We start from the raw sequence: 22747 nt of genomic DNA on the forward strand, positions 1-22747 counted from the left end.
GGGGAGGAAAGGTGCTTCCCTGAGTGTTTGTCTGATTGTCTGTCTTCTCTGTTTCTCAGTATCTGAATCAGTAATTAAAAGTTTATGTTAACTGACAATAAATTAAATTAAGTAAAATTCCCCGAGTTGAGACCTTTTTACCCACGACAATCTGTCAGCACAAGTTTTCTTTCTTCAGCTTCATCTGTCTTTCAAATAGAGTTTAGCAGATTGGCAACCCAACATCCCAATGGATTTATCCCTGAGATAAATAAGCATGATCAGAGACATGGCAGTACAGTCAGAGGTGCACACAGAAACAGTGTTCAAGGGAGAGAAGGGGGTTTTTGCTATAAGGGAGCTGGGGGATGAAGGGAATAGCAACTTTCAGGGTACAAAAACCAGGATGCTTTCAAAGAAAAGGAGCACAAAGGAGTGATCACGGGGGCAAGCTGTGACTGGGGGCACGTCAAAGCGTGGTTACAACATAGAGTCCCTGGCATGCAGAAGAGGGGATGCCATTTCTGAAAAAGGAGCAAAGCGGCAAAAAGTAGGGAAATAACGTCTGAGGAATGAAGCTGTCCCCACACAGTATAGGGGGGATAGTGGGTGCTTTGGTTTGACTGAGGGCTGGAAGTGCCTGTGCCATGCCAAAGGACTGGGCTGAAACCCTGCACAGGCAATATGGGAAGTGCTGAAGACACAGGGGATGTAGGGAGTCCTCAGAGTGATGTGAAATTAGTTTCCAGTGGTTTGAAGTGTGTGATGTCCTGGTATTGATTGGCATGTAACACACAGCCCTTCACACTGCTTTTCAAGTTCAAAGTGCATTGCCACTATCCACCTTTGCAACAGTGCTATGACAGAGGTAAGCCCACAGATTGATTTATGGCTAACATTTTTTTTCACAGAATCTGTGTGACCAGTGAAGCTTTTGACAAAAATATAAAGTATCAGAACTTGACTGACCTAAACTAACTAACATGTAAGCTATTTCCTGTAATCTTCTGGAGAAATGCAGCTGTATGGAGTCAACCAGGGCTTCACTATGTGAGTGTCATTGAAAAATATGTAAGAAACTTATAATGCTTCCAAATACAGGCTAGAAAAGACAGCCCAACGCCACTGAACTTCCTTTGTCCCTTGTTGTACGTGCTTTTACAGATTCCTTTTCCCAAAGGAGAAAATTTTGCAGCTTGCAGTTATTAGGCCAAATATAGGAGAGAGTCGGTTTCCCTTGGCATAATTAAAACTGCAACCATTTTCTCAGGAGAGAAGCTATGTGTTTACCATGCAACTCAGCAATTAAAGACAGCAAAAGCAATTGGGTAGTCAAGCTCAGAGATATTCAGGAATCTACACATCAGGAATCTACACATTCAGGAATCCTAGTCACATTGAAGGCAATGACAAATCTCATTAACTTCACTGGGGCTGCTGTTAGTCCTAAACATTTTCTGCAGAATCTTCTGAGTTTATTGACAAGTCCTGTTGTCACTTGAAGGGAATCTTCTCCAATCCACATGGTATATTATAAAAAGTAATTCATGCCTGACTGGAATAAATGTACTAAAAGCCTGGATAAATCACTGGAAAGATCCCAGTGTCAGGAAGAAGACAGAATCAGGGGGTGGAGCTGATCCCACTGAAGTACTGCCACTGATTTCAGAGGGGCCAAGATTTAGCCCAGGGATCCAAACCATTTACTGTTCAACTGAATGAAACTACCAAATCTCCCAGGTGGCTTTCCTAATAATAAATACTTTTCATTGATTATTAGCTAAAAATTAAACATAAGAAATAATGTTGATATTTCTGAACTTCTTTCTTAAATTTTTTTGCTCAATATTTCTGAAATTCTTCTTGATTTCCCCTTTATTTATGATGGTGCATCAGTGATTTACCATCCTATGTAATAGTGAAAGTGATTTTGGTCAATGCATTTCATTTTGGGAATTGAAAAAGGGATACAGAAGAAGACAAGTCAGGTATGCTGATAATCAATTTTAACAGACCAGATTAGGAGAGGAGGACATCTCTTTCACTATTTGAAGGCCTGTGCCAATTTGGGGACTGCAAGAACTGGTATTACTATATCCAAGTAAAAATATTTATCATATAACTCTTCTAAATCACTTTTTATTATTTCCTAAAAACTGTGTATATGGCTACCCCAAGATATTTTAAAGATTTTGCTCATTTTGTAAAGTGTTCTTTGGGGAAAAGAACACCCTAAAAATTAATTCTCAAAAGCATTGATTGCAGACACAAAACATATGACTTCAATTTAAAATACCCTTCTACTTCAAAATCCCCTTTACTTTTTTTTAACATTCAGTACTGCTGTTCAATTGTCAAAATTGAAGAAAATGGTTTGATTTTTGTTTGCTTCAACATCAATTCTTTGTAGCCTTTTGATTCACCCAAAATTTCAAAGTTTCAGGCTTGGTCTGATTCAAAACAATTATTTCTTTTACTTTTTGAAATTCATCATTATCTGCCTAGCTGTACGCCCTTGGTGCTGCCTCTTGCTGCTTTGTCACTGTATGGTGAACTTTTCTGCTCAGCTCAACCCACTGAGATTGAGGAGGTCTCATCCTGATTTTCCTATGGGGTGCAGGAAGAAATAGCAGTCTGGTGATAAGTTCCCTTTCAAAAATGTTGCCATAGTAACAGGCAGAAAAACTTCCCTCTTTCCATAACCTTCAGACCGGGAATTTTTCAAATCAGGGTGCTGCCTCTTTTCTGCTTGGCTGACAGCTCAATTTTGGCTCTGTGAGAAACACTGCAAATATTCATTACCTTTTCCTGCAGCTACTAGCACCCAGATTTCTCATGTGGCAGTGAAGGGTCAAATTATGAACCCTGCCCTTGGGAAGCGATGCTGGTGCAAATACTGCACACCCATGGCAAGTCGGAGACAGGGCATCATATTATATTGCTGTCTGATTATTTATGAAGAGAAAACGACTTTGTAAAAAGATAAGGGAAAAAAAAAAGAAAGGGAATTGCACAAGAAACTCATGATGAAAGGTGACAGCTGAACTCACAAGTAAAAGTCTGGACTATACTAGCAATATTTGCTGGTACTTATCCTGCTGTAGTTATCCTGGTGCAAATCCCCTCATCAAGCTAAGGTGAACCAGTGGACCATGTGATTGGCACTGTGAGAGACACCACAGCCCTCCAGCTGTGCTTCTACAAGCTGCCTTACTCTGGATAGGGCCTCAGAAGTCGATAGGGGACATGGATGGCAGGGCACGGTAATTTATTCTCTAAGGAATTGGACAGCACATCATTTAAGTTGCCTATCATGAGAATACATTTTAAAGGCTGTACATTTTATCCCTTTAAGGGGAGACACTGAAGACACTTTGTGAAGAAGGTGAGCACAGCTGAGCAGGGTCAGCTGAGTTGGTTCCTCATCTCCCGCTGGAGCCCTTCCACTCTACTGGTAGGTAAATATTGCAGATCAGCTATGTACTCAAGTGCTGTGGAGGTCATTGGGGCACGGGAGAGAGAGAAAGTCCCTCCTTTGCTAACATCCCACATCCCAAGCGTGAAATAACTCAAGCTTTTTCAGCTTCTCCACACTTTATCTCTCTTTTCCTTGGAAAGGTTCTAGTGCAGATACTGAAGGCAGTGTTTCAAGATGTGGTCTAACAGTCTGACAAAGTTTGTCAGTTTGGAAAAAAAACATTTCCTCTTCAACTGAATTTAAGAGCCTCCTCAGCTACATAGTCAGATCAGAATGCATAAATTATTTGGACCAAAAATACTTTGCTTCTTGGCAAAGAAATGAATGCATAAACCCCTTTGTATTCTGTAGTAGAAATAGATGAATAATTCATAACAAATAACGTATTTGATTAATCTTACATCCTACAAATATCTTTTCCTGTTTGTGAATTGACCTTGGGCCTAATGGGATTTTTGCAGACTTACCTGACATTATGAGGTGCTTAATTTTTACAAATAGCTTCTGGTCTGCAGATTGTTAGTAAGCATTTGTTGCCAATAGCTTATAATTAAAATGCAGGATATTTAGTATGTTTATATAGGACACTCAGTCCACATGACATAATTTTATTCTAAGACTGAATGAGTAATTCATAGAATCAGCTCTCAAGCATAACTATAAGAAATTTAAAGTTCAAATTTGGTTTTCTGAAAAACACTCCATTATTTTATTAACATTTTCTGTGCTCTCAACCATTGTATCAGTAAACTTCTACACTACAATATCTTGGTATAGGCACAAGGAAGAACTTGAAGTGGAATTATTTAGAAGCATGCTCAAACCTTCACAGAAAAAGGCCTATTTTTTTGCAGCATCCGTCCAGCTAATCACAATTAGCAAATATGACACAGAGACATATTTGGGTATTTAAAACCACTTTTAAGTTTAAATGAGTTCTTTGTCTACCAAACCATCTGTCTCTGTATTTTTATTATGTGGAAGAAGGACAATCCAGCAGTTAGGGCATTAACTTGGGAGACCTCCATTCAAGATTTCCTGACCAACCATGAATTCCAGGATAAGGCCCTGGGAAGTGATGACAAAGGCCACTTACAGGCTTGACTACCTCTGCTGTCTATGAAAAACAAAACCTGGCCTCCCTAGGTTAAAGTTAGCCTTTGCAGATATCTCTTACAGACTCCCTGCCTCAGTTCTCCATACTGTAGGAATGAAAGTAACTTCCGTATCTCTGAGGGCTAGTGTCAAAAATCAGGGAAACATCTGGCTTCTGAACTTATATTCTGCCCATAAAAGTATTTAAGATAAAGTATTTGTTACTGTGCCTGTTAATTACAGAGGTAAGTGTCACTGTGGCATTTTATTCTGTGTGACCAACCCCTATATCTGAGCGAAGTCCCATCAACTCCAGTCAGAGTCTACAGCTGTTTAATAGCCCACCACCACTGGATGCTCTGAGGGAAGGTGGGCTGAGGCACGGACAACTCTTGTCTGTTCTTGGGAAAATTTCTTAAGTCATGCCCATGTTACGAAGCTGGAATGCATTAATAAGTGCAATAAGCGTTCAGATACTGACTGCACTGAGGAAGGCTAGATGATTAGATAGAAAGATAGACAAACTGGAAAGTCAGGCCTTTATTTATTTTTTAATTTCAGAAAAGGCTATGTCCTTTCTTCTTCCCAACACTTGATGTCATAAAGACATGATCATGCAATCAAAAGTGATTGAATAACCATGAGTTAGTGTCTGACACTTGAACCGTGCCAATTATTCAAAAGCATGCCTGCAATAACTGTGAAATAAAAAAAAACATTTTTGTAACCTGCCCTTAAACTCCCTCAGAGTTTACTTTTTGCAATTAGGGCAGGTTAATAGCATTATTAGTAACTGCAGCTCATTTTATGGGTTGTAACCTTTTCCTTCACACCAACTCAATATCCTTTCCTTTCTTGAAGACAAAACGGTTATTTATCAAAACAAAAGCTTTTAGGTGCAAGTTCTCTGATTCTTTGCCTAAAACAAAAAGCTGCCAAGTGTTAAACTCATGTGAAATAAATGCCTTTCCTACCTACAGAAAGGAATCAGTCTTAAGGAAAAGTTCAGCCCATCTTCCCTGTTCAAATGTTTCTTTTTCTATTCTAATAACATTTAAGCATGGCACATTTTCCATATGTCACTTGGTAAGATTACACTATTCATTTTTGACACTCAAATCAAATTGTTGCTTTACCCTATACATGCCTAAAGGAAGTAAGGCTGTGAGGAATTTCCAATTTGTACAGTAAAGAGAATGCTTATTCCCTAATATGTTACATTGTCCAGTTATTTTAACCACTAGATGTAAGAAAGCTTTCAGAACTCCAGTTTGCAGGTTCAGAGACTTAGAGTGAGCTGCTTGAGATCATGCAGCATGTCAGGTCTCTTGCTCTTATTACTATGTTCTGCTACCTTTGTCAAGTTGCTCATTTTCTACATTCCTAGTGAAAAGAATAGGACTTGTTGTTGCAGATCAAGGCAAGAGTGTGAATCTTGTAACCGTGAAAATACTTACGGCTGTGATCTCTGTTAAACAAATGGTAATGGAAAAACTATGAAATATTGTTCTTGAGCACAGACTAAGTGTGCATGTTTGGGTAAGCTTTTTAAAAAGAATCCATTGCATTTCTGCCTGTATTAACTGATGAGCACTTTTACAGAATCAATAATGTAACAGAATTGAGATCAGTCCTGTCTCTTGATACCTTTTCCCAGTTAAGGTAGTGGATCATTGTATTAATAATATCATTTAGTGATTATTCAGCACTTTTATCCTGGTGAAATACTGCGCAAACATTAATTAATCCCCACCAAAGCCCTGAAACCTCAATAGGAAATATTAAACCCATTTTATAAATAGGGGCCTGGAGCCAGAGATCTTTCAATACCAGAGAGATTGCAACTGGAAGTGCCTTAGGAGAGTGAGCAAGCATGAGAGACTAAAATAATGAATGGCCCAGCAGTTAGAGCTACCTTAAAGAATAGCATCTCTGCTCTGCCTTTACTTGGGGTAATTATTAGAACTTGTACTTCTCAAGGAAAGCCCTTTCTGAGGGTTTTCAGGAATGGGTATCTCTAGCAGTTCTTCAGACTGCTATTGCTGCTTATACAAAATAATTAAATAGTCTCTGGGACAGAGAGAGATAGAGCCCAATTCTATAATGCAGTGACTAGAGCATCCACCCAGGTTCAGGTTCTCTTCAATGAATACCTAACTTCATATCTGTACAACAGCAGGAAAAAGTGGAGACTGAGATAGATCTAATAGCATTTATCTTGGGCAATAAGATAAGATAAGGAACACTGAAATTCAAGTCCATGTTCAGATCATGGATTTGAACTCGAGTCTTCAGGTAAAGGACCACAACACCATGAGACAGACAGACAGACAGACAGATAGGTTGCAGCTGTCTGTAGAGGTGTTCATCACTAGTACAGTGGTTGCTACAGGGTTTGTCTACACTGAACCTAGCTGACTGTCCCAAAACTTTCGTAGATGTTTTCACAGTTTCCGTCTTCCATAGTATGCTCCTTCCTCTATTACAGTGATTCTCTATAAGGGAGAATGGGCCTCATATGTTTTGACATTATGAATGGGTTCCAGTCCACCTATTTTGGCTATTTGCAGTTTGGCAGCCAAGTCAGGTAGGTAGGATTTTCTTCTGGAAATATTAAAGGCATCCACCTCTCTCCATTCATCATCTAGGGGGCTTTGGCATTTATTTTTGGAGGATTCCACTAGGCACCCAAAATTTAGGAGGAAGAATAGACCTTTCCCTGCCTTTAGCATATTATCTTTTGTTCTGTTCTTTGTCCGGAAACAGCTGAAGTTTGCTAAAACAGCTTAGTTTCTTTGTAGTGTTGCTGAGACTTTATTCTTGTTATTTGCTTTCCTGTTCCTCATTTTTGTTGACAAATCCTGAAGCTTTTTCCTATTCAGGATGCTGGATGATTAATCAGTTTAGCATATATGTTTGCATTGATTCTTGATTACCTATTTCATATGCAGCTCCATTACCCCTCTAGCTACTGTCACCCAACATGTGCTACTATTGACCTAAAAACTATTTGTTCTTGCTTCAGAAATCTTGCAGGGGTTCTTTCTCAACCAAACAGAAGGAAAACAACTTTGACATACTTCTAGAACATAATTCATCACCCTAAGATGGGCTTCTAAAACAGGTCAGATCAGCTATGTCCTAGAAATGTCTCACTCTACATTGACTTTAAAGGAAGTCTAGATACCTACAGTTTAGACATCTACATCTGAACTGCTTTTCTACTGTTAGATGAGATGAATTTCACCCAAGGTATCTGAACTCTGTACTACATACTGTGAAGTGAAGCAGCAAGGCAAAAAGGAACAAACGTCCAAGAAGGAGCTCATTCATTGACTCCTCCATAGCATTCATTTGTGGGATCCCGAGGGAACCTCATGTTTGATCATATCTTCCCTCCTACACTGCTATAATTGAGGCAGAATGAAGGCAGAAACTGCAAAGCTTGTAATCCTTACAAAAGGATCTTCAGTCTCTTCCTTAACACATCCTTCTGTCTAATATTCTGAACTTATCCCATAGATTTCTTCCTCTTAGTTTTTAATATCAATTAGACATACAAGTCCATTACAGATATCTTTACAATTTGGGTTTACAGAATCTCCTGACTTGAGTGTAACTGAGTCATGGCTACACTGATTGCTTTAGAAAAGTCTTTTCTAAGAGATGATTTAAACACAATGACATCCCCTGCCTGAATTCACGCTCCTTCTTCAAACTGTTTTGTTTTTTTCTTCCCCTTAATATAGCAACTATGATTTATCTTCCTATCAATGTGCAACTTGAAGGTCAGGGTAAGAGTTTATAATATTCCTGTCAAAATGCAAAAATATCCATAATAACACAAAATAAACTGTTGCAATGTATTAACTTGAGCATTTGTATAAGAAGAAAAAAATTCCTAAATTACACTAACTTCTAAATACCCTTAACTCGAATAAAGGCAGCTTTAACTAGAAAACACACAGAAACCATTTTCCATATTTCTCTTCCAAAAAAACACATAAAAGAAATTGCACATAAAACAAAATTTTGATGGATTTCACATAAAACAGTGACAATCTGAATATGAAATTCCAAGAACAGAAATTCAATTTTGCACAGCCTAAAAGGTATAAATCTGGCTACACTGAAGCCAGTGGGACACTTTACTAATAGCTTTGGGAGACAGAGATATTAAGATTTCACTCACTGGCTCTGTGGGTTTCTGGTTTCTTTTACCTTCTGTTATTTTTAAAAAGTTAAAAGGTAACATTGGAAACTCCTTCTGCAATTGTTATGCTATCTGGAGAATGAGATAAAAAGGAAAAGACAAAAGAGGGAAAGTTGGTAATTTCCTTGAACACCTCCTTTCAAATTCTCAGTTGCCAAGATGTTATCGATATCTGATGCCTTTCTGCTTTAGATTCTCTAACCTGATATAGCAGGTGAGAATTTCTTGGAAGGACTAGACTGAGAGCTTTTTGGCCACTCTCATTAATACAGCCTGGCACCACGCTTGCTCTGGGCTTTGCAAGAAAGGGTACCCCAGAGCAGCCTCCTGCCTCATCCCCACCACGGCTGCATCCAGCCCCTGCGTGTACAAGCAGTACAAGTTATCTGAGAGATGATATCTGTACCTAGCTCCTCCTCTGGCGTCCCTGGAAAACTGAAGCCCGACTTGAGCAGATCGCCACCCTCTTCTTCTGAAAAGACAGAAACAAAGTAGCTATTTAATAATTCTGGTATTTTTGTATACCCAGACATAAGCTCTCCACTAGTTTTTAAATCCGCCCAGTGATGCCTCTTACCATTCAGTATCTCCGACACTGTGATGCTGTAGGGGGGTGCTGTTACCTGCAATATTTGTTTTCTTTTGCCACTTGTTATTTCTTGTTTTCCTAGTGTTTTTTGAATGTTTGTTTTTTTAATTTTACCACTCTTTTTCACCTTGCTAGTGTTTTTATGTTCATAAACACCTTTTTTAACATCTTTTACATCATTCTTTTCAGCTTTGCTTTGTCACATTGAATGGCTTGAGAATACATACATTAGGATACAAAATATTACAGTAATGTGTTTCATATAAGTATATGATAATGCATTTTTAACTTTTTCTTCTATGTTTTTGCCTTTTTGCTCATCTTCATGCCTTCTGGTGTCTCAGCCAAGTGGAAGTTGTTTGAGTATATACAGCCTTACGTTGTACTCTTTCTTACGAAGCCCAGCCCCCTCAAAAGAAGGTGAAAGAACGGAAGAATCCATAGTCTCTCACTATATGTTCAGAGAAAGACAAAATCAAGTATTGCAGACCATGTTTTTGTTGTACATGACTGAAGACAGGTGACTTCTAAATAACTTACATGAGTAAACGTATCTCATATTCTAAGGCAGACATTCACAGACGTTTGAACCAACCCAAACTCTTCTTTTGGCTAACTCGATCACTGTGTCAGAGAAGCTGCTTTTTGTAATTCAGCTTACAACAGACACACTGTTTTGCCTGTTTGAATGCTCCATTTAACAAATACGTGCATTTTGTATATTTCTTGGTCTTGCTTGCACTTTTTCTTTGTACTAGGATTTCTTTCCAATTATCTCACAGCAAGTGAAATGATTGAATATACTCATGTAGATACTCTCAAACAATTGTTCCTGGTTTTGACACTTCCTGAGGTTAAGAATTGATAACAAAGGAAAGTATAGCATAGATACTGCATAGAAAATAAATCCTGAGTATGTTAAGGTATTTGGAAAAGCTGAGCTGTCAAATAAACATCTTATTTGTAAACTCACTTGTCAAGTAAACTCACTCTGCTAAAATATAGCCTACTAGAGATCTAGTTAAATGATGGATAAAAAGTCATATACAATTTTAAAAATGACTGACATGAATTCAAATTAAATTTCATTTGGAGAGGTAATGGACAACTCTAATTAAATAAAAGCACAAATTAGGCAGTTTCCATGGAGACTTTGCTCACATGATCTGCCTATATTGTATAACTCATACGTGGAGCCTCTAATTTGGCTGCACAGGAGTAACGAATTAAGTGGAAGACATAGCAAAACATGTTCTGAAGCAGCCTTTAGTTTCATGTAAATAGTTTGGAGAAGTTACTGATTACTTCATAATAACAAAGCTTTACATTGAAGCAGTAGTCTTGTATTTCTGAAAAAGAAGCTATTGAGTTATTCCAAAGTTACATAATGCACATGTATTCAAAAACATTTATAAAATGATCTGTAGAAAATAAAATGCATAAAATGGTTTCTCCCTTTCAAGGTCAGCATTATTCTCACAGATTCTGCCCAAAACTAGGATAAAGTTTTAGGGATAGACTAAAATAGACTAAATCTTTAAGGGCATTATGTGTTTGAGATAAAAAAGAAAAATAACTTTCCATATCAAAGAAAGAAGCCATGTAGCTGGATCCATGAGTCAGATTCTGACTTTGCCATAAGATTCCTGTATCAATTCTCAGTAATCTCTTCTTGCCTCAATTATCCAGGTGTAAAATTAGGATTATAATTCTTTTCTTTCTCATAGCTATCCTATATGAAAACATTTGTTAATGTCAGTGAGGCTGTTGTCTATAAAAGACTATAAAGAGCATAAGAAAGGTAGAATTACCATCCTGCAAAAGAACTGTATTCTGTTTTGAATAGGGTCAATCGCAAATGTTTCAGAGGAATTTAAAATTCCCATGTGATATACTTAGATTTATGAATCTGCGATGAGGGATATGAGTAGCTCTTAGCGATTAGTTTACTTCCTAAGCAGAAAGATTTCTTATTTCTTTATATTTTATGTCTATACCTATTCACATCACTAACCCATTGTTTAGACAGTCTTTTCAAAAGGCTAGTGTCAGTTCTTTCAGCCCTTGAAGAGATTCAAATTTTGTATCCTCCACTTATGAAGTATAAATTAATCTGAAGTCTCAGTGGCTCTTGTGGTATTACAAAGACAATCTTTGTGTGAGGTTGAACTGTACTTCAAAGTCATATTATTCCTTCAACAACAGGCCTACAAGGTCTTTGTTTGTTCAGCTTACATTTTTCCTAGGAATTATCATTTTTATTATTGACCACAGAAATGAAAAGCATATCTTTCATTCATGAGCAGAGCAGTAACCTTCATATCTCATGGTAATGAATCCAGGCAGATCATCACAGAATTCTTGCACACATGCTAAAATTCAAGTGGCATAAAATACTTGCACTGGCACGTCATTGACCTCCTCTGTCTCACAGATCAATAGTATTTCAGCTTTTCTGCAGCTCAAGGTGGCCCCACTGGTAGGAAGTTTGACACCAGTAGACCTAACAGGAAAATGGTAGACTTAGTGTGCAATGTTTCGATGGGCAATGAAGTGCAATTAAAGGTGAGATTATGAAAATAGGATGACTTACAATTTAAGGTTTTAAACAACGTAAAGAACACAGTCTGCAGAAAAGGGAAACAATTACTAACTAAAATCCCTCCTAAATGTACAAACTACCCCATCACTAGTCTAAATAGAAATCAAAAATAGCCACAATAAATTATAGCCTTTAAAAATGCAGAGATGTCTGCTTCTGTGAAAGCTGAATGTACAGTAAGGTGATGCTCTGATATTCATAATGGAGAAAGCACAAACTGTCATTTACATCTAATATCTCCCTTTCTTTTTTAAAAACTGAAGGATTTGTCTTGCATTCCAGGGCAAGAATGCTTAGATGATATTCAGGACTGTGATAAGAAGCTTCTTCAGCTAAAGTTCTCCAGACTTAAGCTTGGAAATATCAGAAGAAGTTGCTGAGCTGGAACCAGCATGACAGATCCAGGGTGCTCATCCAGCCCTGAGGCTACTACATCTCTAGTGTTGTGATGCATTAACAAGCACAGAGGTAGCATGACGCCTTCTGCCCAGATTTTCTCTGTATAGGAGATAGATTACAGTCCGATGCAAGGCCAAAATAAAACTGCTGAAGGCCACAGAATTACATCCACATAAAACTTGGGTAAAGGAGATGCAGCTAATCTTTTGGGGTCAATTCTCATGTTGCCTGAGTTGGGCTTGGTACTGGATTGAGGCATCAGTGGGATATATTACTTTATGTTCTGGGTCAAGTAAGTGAAATTTCTGTACAGACTAATGGAGATACTCTCTCTTCTCTCCTGCTCCCTACTGTTTGCCTGTGGTCTAAGTGAGCATTTTGACAGTCAGTGCACAGAAGCCATCTGGCATTGCTTCTTTTCCTCAGCTTGATAATTACCTCATCTATCCATCAGATTTTATTATCTCAGTTTTAACCTCTTGATCTGTTCTTTGAGTTTGATATGTCAGTTTAAATCCTTTGTCCTCACCTTCAAAGCCTTGCACCAAGATATGCCTTTATGTTGGCCCTCATTTCTTATCCATTTGCTCAGCCTGTAATAAACAGGTACACCGTTTCCATCTCCTAGTCACATTTCAATAACCCATCCATCCACAAAATAGGCCCCAATCTCAGAGGACTTGTTGCTCACATCCTTCAAAAGGCTCACATCAGCAAGAGTTATAATCAGTTAACTGCCTTCTCCATCACAATATGAGAGTAAGACTGAACTAGAACTGATATTGAACTTTTCAGTTTATTGGATTTTAATTTATTTATTATCAGCCTCCTCTGGACCTCCCACTGCATTTTGCCCATATGTGTGTTTTTCTTTTAGCCTGTAAGCTCCCTAGGGTAGCTGTTGTTCTTTTATTTGTGTCTTATATAGCACCTGGCATATTAACTCTGACAACAGATGAAAGAAAACACAGGCACTAAAATGTCTGGATTAAACAGCAGGTGCAACTTTATTTGATCACATAATTACCAAGCATAAAATGTGTCCAGAGTATGAATACAGTGGTATCACCATATCAATCCATGATCAGAGAAAACCAAATTGCCTCTTCCAGACTAGAAATCATACTGGGTAAAAAGGGAGGGAACTATGGGGATCTTGAAAGACAGTCTATATAGCTCAAAGTCCACTAGCCTGCTTTCCAATTAAAGTTTTTCCTATAGGTGATCTTTGGCCCTACCTAAAGATCTCCCAAGTCTGCTGTGACATGTATCACTGAGAACTGTTAGTATTCTGATCCTGCTCTAGGGGAAATGACCAGATGCATACATGCCTGGGCACCATTATGGCCCACTTATCCCTCCTGGGAGATAGCTATGGCAATGGTTCAAGCTATCAATGGATAGAGATGGCAATGGTTCAGGCTTTCCCCGCGAGGCCAATGTCACTTGTGTGACCTACTCCTTTTTTTTCCCACCTGATCTGCAAGAGTTCCCATCTGATCAACATTGCTACATCCATATTGTAAATTAGGCATGGGGAGGGGCTGTTCTCTGGCCATGAGGCCAACACGGTCTTGCCATGCCCTCCAGAACAGGCTGGCTCCATCCAAACTGTTATTGGGAATGGTCCCAATAATGTTAATTCACAAATCAAGCCTGGGAATTGTTTGGGAGAGTGAAAATTAGTCGGCCAAGGTCAAACCTAAGCCAGGGACCTCTGTTACAAACATTATAAATAATCAAATTCCTTAAGCCTTTATCTTGGCACTGTAATTTACTACTACAGATGTAGCCTAGGTGGCAGTATTGTCGAATAGTAGAATATTCTTGTGCCGAATTTTGATAGCATGATGATAAGCAATAAATACACAGAAGCACAGCAGGGCTGGGTAAATTCTGATTGAAGTAAAAATTAAAGATGATATTAGGAGATTTAAGGTTATTGAGATTTCCTTTGCAAGAGACCTGTCTGAAAAACATTAGTGGTAAAGCATTAACGGTAAGAGGAAGATACTATTTAATTAAGTTGCTTTTATTTTTCTAATCACCACCTCTTTTCTGTTCTTACGGTTTCTTACACACACAGAAAAATGTCCCTGATGGCTCCAACAAAGATCCATTTATCCCAGTATGCTGGCTCTAGCACTGGCCCAAAGTGGATGCTGTGGGAAAGAACATGGACAGGGACAGGGCAAATACATAGATTTAATCGTCTTTGCCTACACCTTTCCAGCTTCCTGCAAATAGCACTTAAGGGACTTCCTGAGACAGAAGTTTAATCTAGACCATTGTTTTTAATAGCCACCAATGGATCCATCCTCTATGGATTCATCTAATCTTCTCTGAGCCCATTTATACTGATAGCCTCTACAGCATCCTGTGCCAATGCACCTCACAATTTAATTATGCATTATTTGAAAAATAATTTCCTTTTTTGTTTTGTTTTGTTTATCAGGATGCCTGATAATGTAATTAGGTGCCCCTACTTCTTCTGTTGTGAAAAATAATGGATCACTGATCCCTATTCACTTTGCCTATATTGTGTAGACCTCTATCATATCCCTGCCTCAGTCTTCTCTTTCCCAAACTGAGGAATCAATCTATGTAGCTTTTTATCACGGGGAAGCCATTCTAAACCTCTCATCATCCTTCTCACCCTTCTCTGTACATTTTTGTTGCTCTGCTATTATCATTTTCAGATACAGCAGTCAGAAATACAAACAGCTTTATGATATGGGTTTTTCCAGCGGCATGGGCTTTTCCCAGTGGCATGATGTTGTTCCCTGCTTTGTTTTCTATTTTTCTGTAATATTTTCATCTGCCCATTTCATAACTCAGAGAATTCATTATTCATTTTAAGTTGTGCCCGAGAGAGACAATTTCTTTGGCTTTCCCCTTACACAAGAACATTTCTCTTATATATTTTTCTAATAAATATTGAAGAGACCCAGCATTTTACTTAGCTCAGGTTACCACCAAGACTACTAAAAACAAACAAACAAACAACACCCCACCACTCCCAGAAGAGCAAAACTGAGGAAATTCTGGTCTCTTGCTTTCATCCAGTCTGTCCACTTTTATATAACATAGTTCCAGGTCTGTGAAACCAGGCCTCAGCTATCAGAGAAACTAGCCAGGCACACAGCCTATTAAATCAAGCAGAGGAAGCTGGCTGTGTCCCTGAGGTCCTATCTCTGAAAAAGCGTAAAATGAAATATATTGCTGGGGATCACCAATCCTGTCAGGGGGTCATTTTGGCCTTGGCAGCACCAACTCTCCCCTCCCAGCTATTGGCAGCTGAAAGGCATCTACAAAATCCAGGTTGCCTTAGCAATACTGTGGTGATCACCCTGAAAGGCTTTGGTTCCCCAGAGCAGCCTTTTCTCGCCAGCCAGCGTCACTTTGTTCCTTGGAAACCTTTCAGAGCTCCCTTATCATTTTACCCCGGAGACCTGCAAGTTCTTCTCCCTCTTCCCTGCCCTCCTTCAGGCAATAAATGTAAAAGGTGTTGAATAATGTTGCAGAGTGTTAGAGTAGATTCATTTTGCAGTCATTCTGGAATATAAATGACCAATTCAGTTAAATACCTGTTTCTTTCCTTATCAAAATTAACAAATGTCTGCTAGCAAAAAGAGAGAGCCAGCAATAACACACTGCATTCAGACATGGCTCTGTATGATCATGCGCTTCAAACAGCCTACAAAATTCCTAAAAGCCTCTTCTTCCTTGATTTTTCACAGCTGAAAGATTGAGTCAAGCTCCTCAAAGAGCCATTTATACCTTTTATTGCTTTTCAGGATCTGTGAGAGAAATCTCAAATCTTTCATATTAAAAAGAGTGGGAAAATTAAAGAATATATTAGCTAATTTTTGTGAATAATGACCCTTATTCAGTGAGCCAAAGACTTCTGGATATTCCAGCAAAATCTCTAGCTCTTCCTGCCTGGTTCAAGTTCTTCAGCACCTGTCCTTCTTTCTCCCCCGAGGTAGAAGGGGGCAGCAGCCTTTTCTATGCATTTATCTTCCACCCACTGTGACATTCTTGGATAGACAGGCAGCTGCCTTCACAGCAGACACCTGAGGAGGTTCAAGAAGTCAATCTTGGGTCTTGCCAGAGAGTAAATAGAAAATGCAGGTCAGGAATACAGTTTGAATGATTTTGCGCAGCTGTTGAGACTTCATTTTGCTGCCAGACAGATAAAATGCTTACTTAGTCTATTAAAATACCTGAAGAAATTACATGAGAAAAGTATTTGAGAGAGACTAAAATGAGGATGAATTCCAGGAAAAGCATAGGACAAAGTGCAGTAGTGAGAGAGGAGTGAAAAAGTCAAAAACTTGGGATTGCACCTTTCCTAGTAATACATAAAATATCCCTGGATCTCCCCAGTCTGTGAAGGGAAAATCCAGGGTCTTTGTCTTACTCAGTAGATGTAGGTATTTCATCACCTTCTTCCTATCCTGTGTATATGCGTGGAAAATGAAACAGACATTTAAGAAAAAAAAAACAAAACTGTAGATACAATTAGTTTATTTCATATATTTAGCATCAACTTTGAGGAAAAAACATATCTTTAAGATGCTCTCCTTAAAAATGACTGAGCTTTCTCATGTTAAATTATGTTTGGCAGAACAACATGTCTGTTGTAACCTTTCAGTTTTCAGGTTAAAATTAGAGAAACAATATGCCCATAGTGTACTGTTTGGTAAGAAACACAAAAAAATACAACGGTTATCACTAGCAGATCATGGCATTCTGTTTTTACAGCTTTGTTTCACAGTAGTGCAAAAGGTCCACAGGAATATTCATTTACTTTGAGTACTATCTCTGTCTTTCAGATGCTCAATAAATATGATCTTTTAATATTAGAGGACCACTGAATTTGTCACAATGATTTGGGCTATATGACGAGTCATAGTAATCACTGGTTTACCAAAGCAGGAGAAATTTAATATGAAAAAACTTTGACCCTGTTGGGGTATGAGGGCACAGTCAGCAGTTCCAGTGAAAATTGAAATTAGCTATCAGTAGCTGCAGCTGTGTAAACCCTCAGTAAGGCCTTTTGACATTAGATGATGAAGCTTTATATTACCAGAGACGGGATGAGTGTGGGTTATCCTGAACACAAATGGTGGAAATGGGAGCAGAAGGAGAGCTCAAACATGTTCATTCATATTTTGTAAAATCCAAGTCACTTTGGTGAGGATTTCTCTGAACATGTAAATGCTAGGGTGGTGTGACTCATAGTGAGCTCATAGTTTTTAATTTGATAAATATTAAATATGATAAATATGACAATTACATAAGATATAATATGCAGCTTCTTTGGCAATTTAAGCAGATGGGGAATGAAAGTATCTTTTAAACAAGCCACTTTTCCCTCTGAAAAACAGCAATAACCAAAACAAGGCTTCTTCCCCAAATCATTCAGGGTACCAGAGCAACTCTAATAGGCTGTTGGACCAGGATACCTCATTTCTTTGTCCTGTGTTTTCATAGTAGTTATGATCAGCATCTCAAATTGATCCCTCAAACTTTCTCTAGTGATTGGTCATTACCTCCAAACCCTCTCAGTGCTGTTGTAAGGCAAATCCTGCTCTCTCCCCTGACTCCTTTCATTATTCTCATATGCAAATAATTCCCTTTTCCCATATCCCTCTTTTTTCCATCTCCTTCAGACCTTTGTTTTATTTTTTTCTATTTTTTTCCTTTTAGCTCTCCCCCCAAATCTTTTATTTATTTTCTGTTCTTCCTTCTCTCTTTCCTGTACATCTGACCTCAGCCACAATACAAAGGGTATGTAATATGTGCAAGTAATACGTCACTGGCTAAGGCCCTCCTGATTATTTTGTACATGCACGTGGGCTCCCAACTATATGCTCTGTTTTGTTACTTATACTACAAGATCTTTAATGAGGGACCACAACTAATCAAAATAAGCAAAGAAAACAGCAATTTTAAAATATAAACAAAAAAACAATTTGGGATAAAATTAAACTAAAAAAAGGAAAAAAACTGTTAAGTTAAAGTCTGAAATGAGAGAAACTTTTATATTTTCAAAAGAATTCCATTCAGTACAGACTTTTTTCACAACAAGTTACATGAAATGTGAAGCAACAGACACTCAAGCTGGAAAAATGGAGCTTCTGAAAATGTCAAAACGGTGTGCTTCAACAATTGAAAATCTTTTTTTCTTATTTTTCCTTAAAGTAGGAATTTGTTTGGAACTGTTCTTTTCCCACAAACAGTTTCAGCTTCAGGAAGGTTGCATTTTACAAAGAAAAGGCTTCTGCCAGCTGCTTCACAGTGAGCTCTCACTAATGCATCTTTAGCACACTGCACAGTGGGTGCAACCCTCCTCAGGTCTCTCCGGTTGCTCTAGAAGCTGTGCAATACAGGAAGAACTTCTGTGATTATTTAGGATACACAGACACACTGACACATTATATTTTAAATCCAATTTTACTGGAGTTGAGATGAACCTGTTCGTTGGCTGTGCCATCCTACCACAATCTGTGCAGCTGCTGAATTATTTGGACTTTCCCTATGACACAAACAGCAATGAAGGCAAGGGAGAATCAGTTCCACATGTGATCAGGGCAATCGGAAAGCAAAATGATAAGCTGTGTATTGCAGATGGGCAGAAACAATGCTGAGGATTTTGTACAAATGCTTGGCCAGTTCTTCAGCACTGAGGCTTAATACTAAAGTTAGTTGGATTGCTCTCACCTAAAGAAATGAATTTTCATTTCATTTCCTGGGCTTTTCATTGAGGCACCTTGGAGCCTGGGGCAGCCTGGTCTTCTACTGCCGGTGGAGAAAAACGGGGAGCTGTGGCTCACCCGCAGCCCCCCACCAGGGACCCAAGGGAGAGCTGGGCAGCCAGGCTCAGCACCTCCTTCCTCAGCTCAGGGCTTAAAGCCAAATGACATTAAGCCAGGCTGTTGTGATTAGCTACAAAGCAACTGAGAAACAGAACACACATTTTTGCTTTCTCAACAAGATGTTATTTTGCAGGTCACCTCCCTATCTGCATTTACATTTGTAGCTCCTACAGTGGGGGGCAAACCTAAATTTCTTCCATATTTAGGTATTGCTAGTCCTGCCTGAGTTATACAAGGAAGATAGGTTTCAGATCTTCAGATCTTCAGCATTCACCTGCAGAATTTCTCATTAAGATCCGTACCCAGGCAAATCCCTGCACCTGTGCAGAGCCAAAGTCACTGACGTTATGCATTTTCCTGGGCTCTTTTTATTCCCATATCTGTAATACACGATGCACTTTCGACAGATGTCAGCTTGGCCTTTTCTTGCCCTGCTGACAATGCATGGTCAGGATTACACCCAGCTTGCTCTTTGGAGGACCTCACACAGTGGACAAATTCAAGGAAACAATGTGTTTAAAGATATGGACTTAGACACCTGATCAGATATTGATGGTTTAACGTGTTTCAGCATATCAGCTCTGGTGTGACTATCCACCTGCCTGTTAAGGTAAATCAGTTTAGCTAAACCACAGCTTGGGGGTAACACTACCTGGAATTAGCTCGTATTTGCTTATAAGATAACAGTGTAAACAAGTTCAGTTACCATGGCTCAGCAGACACATGGTAACTTGTTAAGTTAAAGTAAGTTAATGGTGGGCAGGGCCCTTACTTTGATCTGGTAATCACAGATGTTAAATATACATGGCACTAACCCATCATCAATTTTACAGCTACTTTTTGGACAGTAATGTTACCTTGAGCACAATGTCCTTCAATTGGGATCAGTCCTTGTCACAGACTTACTTTAATAATTGGGACATCCATAAACATTTGCTATTTACTGTGATGTTATAAACATTCATGCAGTATCTTAGCTATGATTGCTTTTAAAGGATTCCTTTTCAGGGGAAGGAGAAAAAAGGTTTGTATAAGAGTCTTCAAGCTCACATTACAAAAGGAAAACAAGTAATTGCTGTTAGGCCCATTTTGCTTCCCCATGTCTTTGTTTATTTGAAGCCATAAATGGGGCCACCAGAAAGGTCAGGGAGCTGCAAATGGAATATTGAGATTTTTCATTTCTGATGCATTGCTCAATCAAGCCTGGGCTGGTGGTGACAAACTCATTGGCTGAAAATGAATTAGCAAATTCTGTCAATTCCCAGAGGAAAGGTGTCCATCACTAAAAAACTTTTGCCTACTCTTTGTTGTCTCAGAATGAAAGGGCAAGGGGAATAAAACAACCTGTCAGCTTCTCAGGTTCTCATCCTGTCGGAGTCAAATCACATCAGCAAGACAGCACTGGGAATCCTGCCTCCACATAGCCATTGCTCACCTGTGTAATTGGACATGGTTCCTATGCTATCAGTCTTGCATTTCTTAAGGACATTTGCGAGTGTTTCAAAATGCAAAGCTGTTTTTGTTCTACAGAAATCCATGAGTAAGACCTCCACACTTTTAGCAATTCGGTCTCCCAGGAATGGATTTTCAAATGGGTTTAAACCAGTGCTTAATTTCTGCTTTTTCAGGACAATGGCAGTGATTAGTAGTAATGTTTGGCTTCCAGTTCCATTTTTTATGCAGCTGTAATGCTGCTTGCATTTGACTGCTGCTTTAATGATTACTAATGGTTTTATTTTGTAAGCAATACAACTTTTTGCATTCATCCTCTGGACTCTGAGCAAAAAGCTAATTTGAGTAGAATTATGCAGTCTGTTCACACAAGGCCTTCAGTTGGTTAAACTTTATTTTGAGTCAGAGCAAAGAAAAATGCCAAAGTCACTGAAAACACACCACATTTTTATACATGATTGTTAGAACATGACTGAGTGAAAGTGGCAGCAGTTAAAACTAATTACAGCAAAATGACATCACCCATAGAGGAATGACTTTCTAGTGCCGAAAGCTTCTAGCGGGTTAAAGTTGCCTGCTGCTCCCATAGTTCTTAAGTGTGAAATCATCTCCTAGAGGACATCAGTGTATATGATTACCTCTTGGAGTGCCAATGGCTGTGCTTTGCACTGTACACACAACAGCAATCTCTTACTCAAAACATAACTCCTGAGCTTGCCATACTGTATATATCCCACCTTCTTTGACTTCACGAGAAATTTTCACATGACTCTTATTCCCTGATGGATAGATAAGTAAAGCTGTTTTTTGCTATTCCAGGAAAATATCAACTTATTGAGAATTAAGTGTTTTTTGCAGGAATATATCCATTTTGATGAAAGCTTCTGCTTCCAGTCAAAGAAGGAAGGAAATCTGCCTTAGAAGAACTTGCTGATTTTTACATTGATTCAGAGCCTAGGAGAAGCAGCTGTCAGCTGTTGCTTTATCTAGGTCAGGTTTAGGGTTAGAAAGCAAGTCCCTCACAACCTGATCAAGTGTTTTAAGAATCTTAATCTTCTGGCGTTATCTTTTCTAGTTTCTTCTGCTTGGAGCTGTTCAAATTAGTTTAAATTAGTAAATATTCATTAAGGCACAGGGAGATTGATTCAGCTGTTCAGAAGTCTAGTAAACTGACCTATCTAAATTATAAAAAGCAGAAGAATGTATTTAGGTTTCCCATACTGCCACCAGTGGCCATATCTCTCTTTTACTTCCCATGAGGAAAAAAAAAGTTTCAATTTTGCTGCAATTCTGAAAACTCACTATCCTGAAAATTCCTGTGATAGTGGAAAATTCTTTTCTGTTCATTCAAGCAAATGTTCAGCCCTCCAAAGAAGACAAGTAACTGTTTGCATATCCTCTGTACTTATTTTGCATTATCATCAAATGCAGCACACAAATACATAAATATGAGGGTATTGCTTTATAGCTCATTCCAGAAAATGCAGATAGGAGAAGGGGTCTTCTCTCCATTGACCTTTATCTAAAGTTTTCAGATTTATGGATAAAAGGGAATTATCAGTGACTAAAGCTTGACACCTTTGAAAAAATGGAACTGAACATAGTTTGGTGGGATACTTTCACTAGTGTAGACAGAAATTAAAATTACATTAGAATTCACATTATTATATCAGCAAAAGTTTACTGCATCATATAGGTAGTGATAGCAGGGACTCCTGGATGTTATGCCGTTAAGATCATTTCTGTAGATTTCCCACTCTCCCATGTGTTGATTAGCTGCTTCTGTCCACCTCCTTCAGCCCTGTGTTCTGACACACACACACTTGCTCCATATCATGTGTCTTTCCATAAAGAATGATTATAACACATGCAACTTTAATTTGGTTAGAAAGCAACAGCTGCTAAGCAATAGCAACTCGAGTTTCAGCCACCAAGAATCCACCAAGAATATACACAGGGTCCTAGGTAAAGCCTTCAGTTAAGCCTAAATAATAGCACCTTTGTTGCTAACAGTACTGGAGCTTACTAGTTTGACTAATCTGCAGAAATAATCAAC

The 22747-nt window shown here is 38.6% G+C and overlaps 1 protein-coding gene across 1 annotated transcript in view; it reads right to left on the reverse strand.

The window, feature by feature from the left end:
* The window catches only part of DLGAP2 (DLG associated protein 2), a 467774-nt gene that overhangs the window by 96452 nt on the left and 348575 nt on the right, over positions 1-22747 (reverse strand). Inside the window, exon 4 of the mRNA XM_067294229.1 lies at positions 9172-9237. Coding sequence (XP_067150330.1) covers positions 9172-9237 — 66 coding nt within the window. The remainder of the gene's footprint in view (positions 1-9171; positions 9238-22747) is intronic.

Source organism: Apteryx mantelli, chromosome 3, assembly GCF_036417845.1.
Source record: "Apteryx mantelli isolate bAptMan1 chromosome 3, bAptMan1.hap1, whole genome shotgun sequence".
NCBI lineage: Eukaryota > Metazoa > Chordata > Aves > Apterygiformes > Apterygidae > Apteryx > Apteryx mantelli.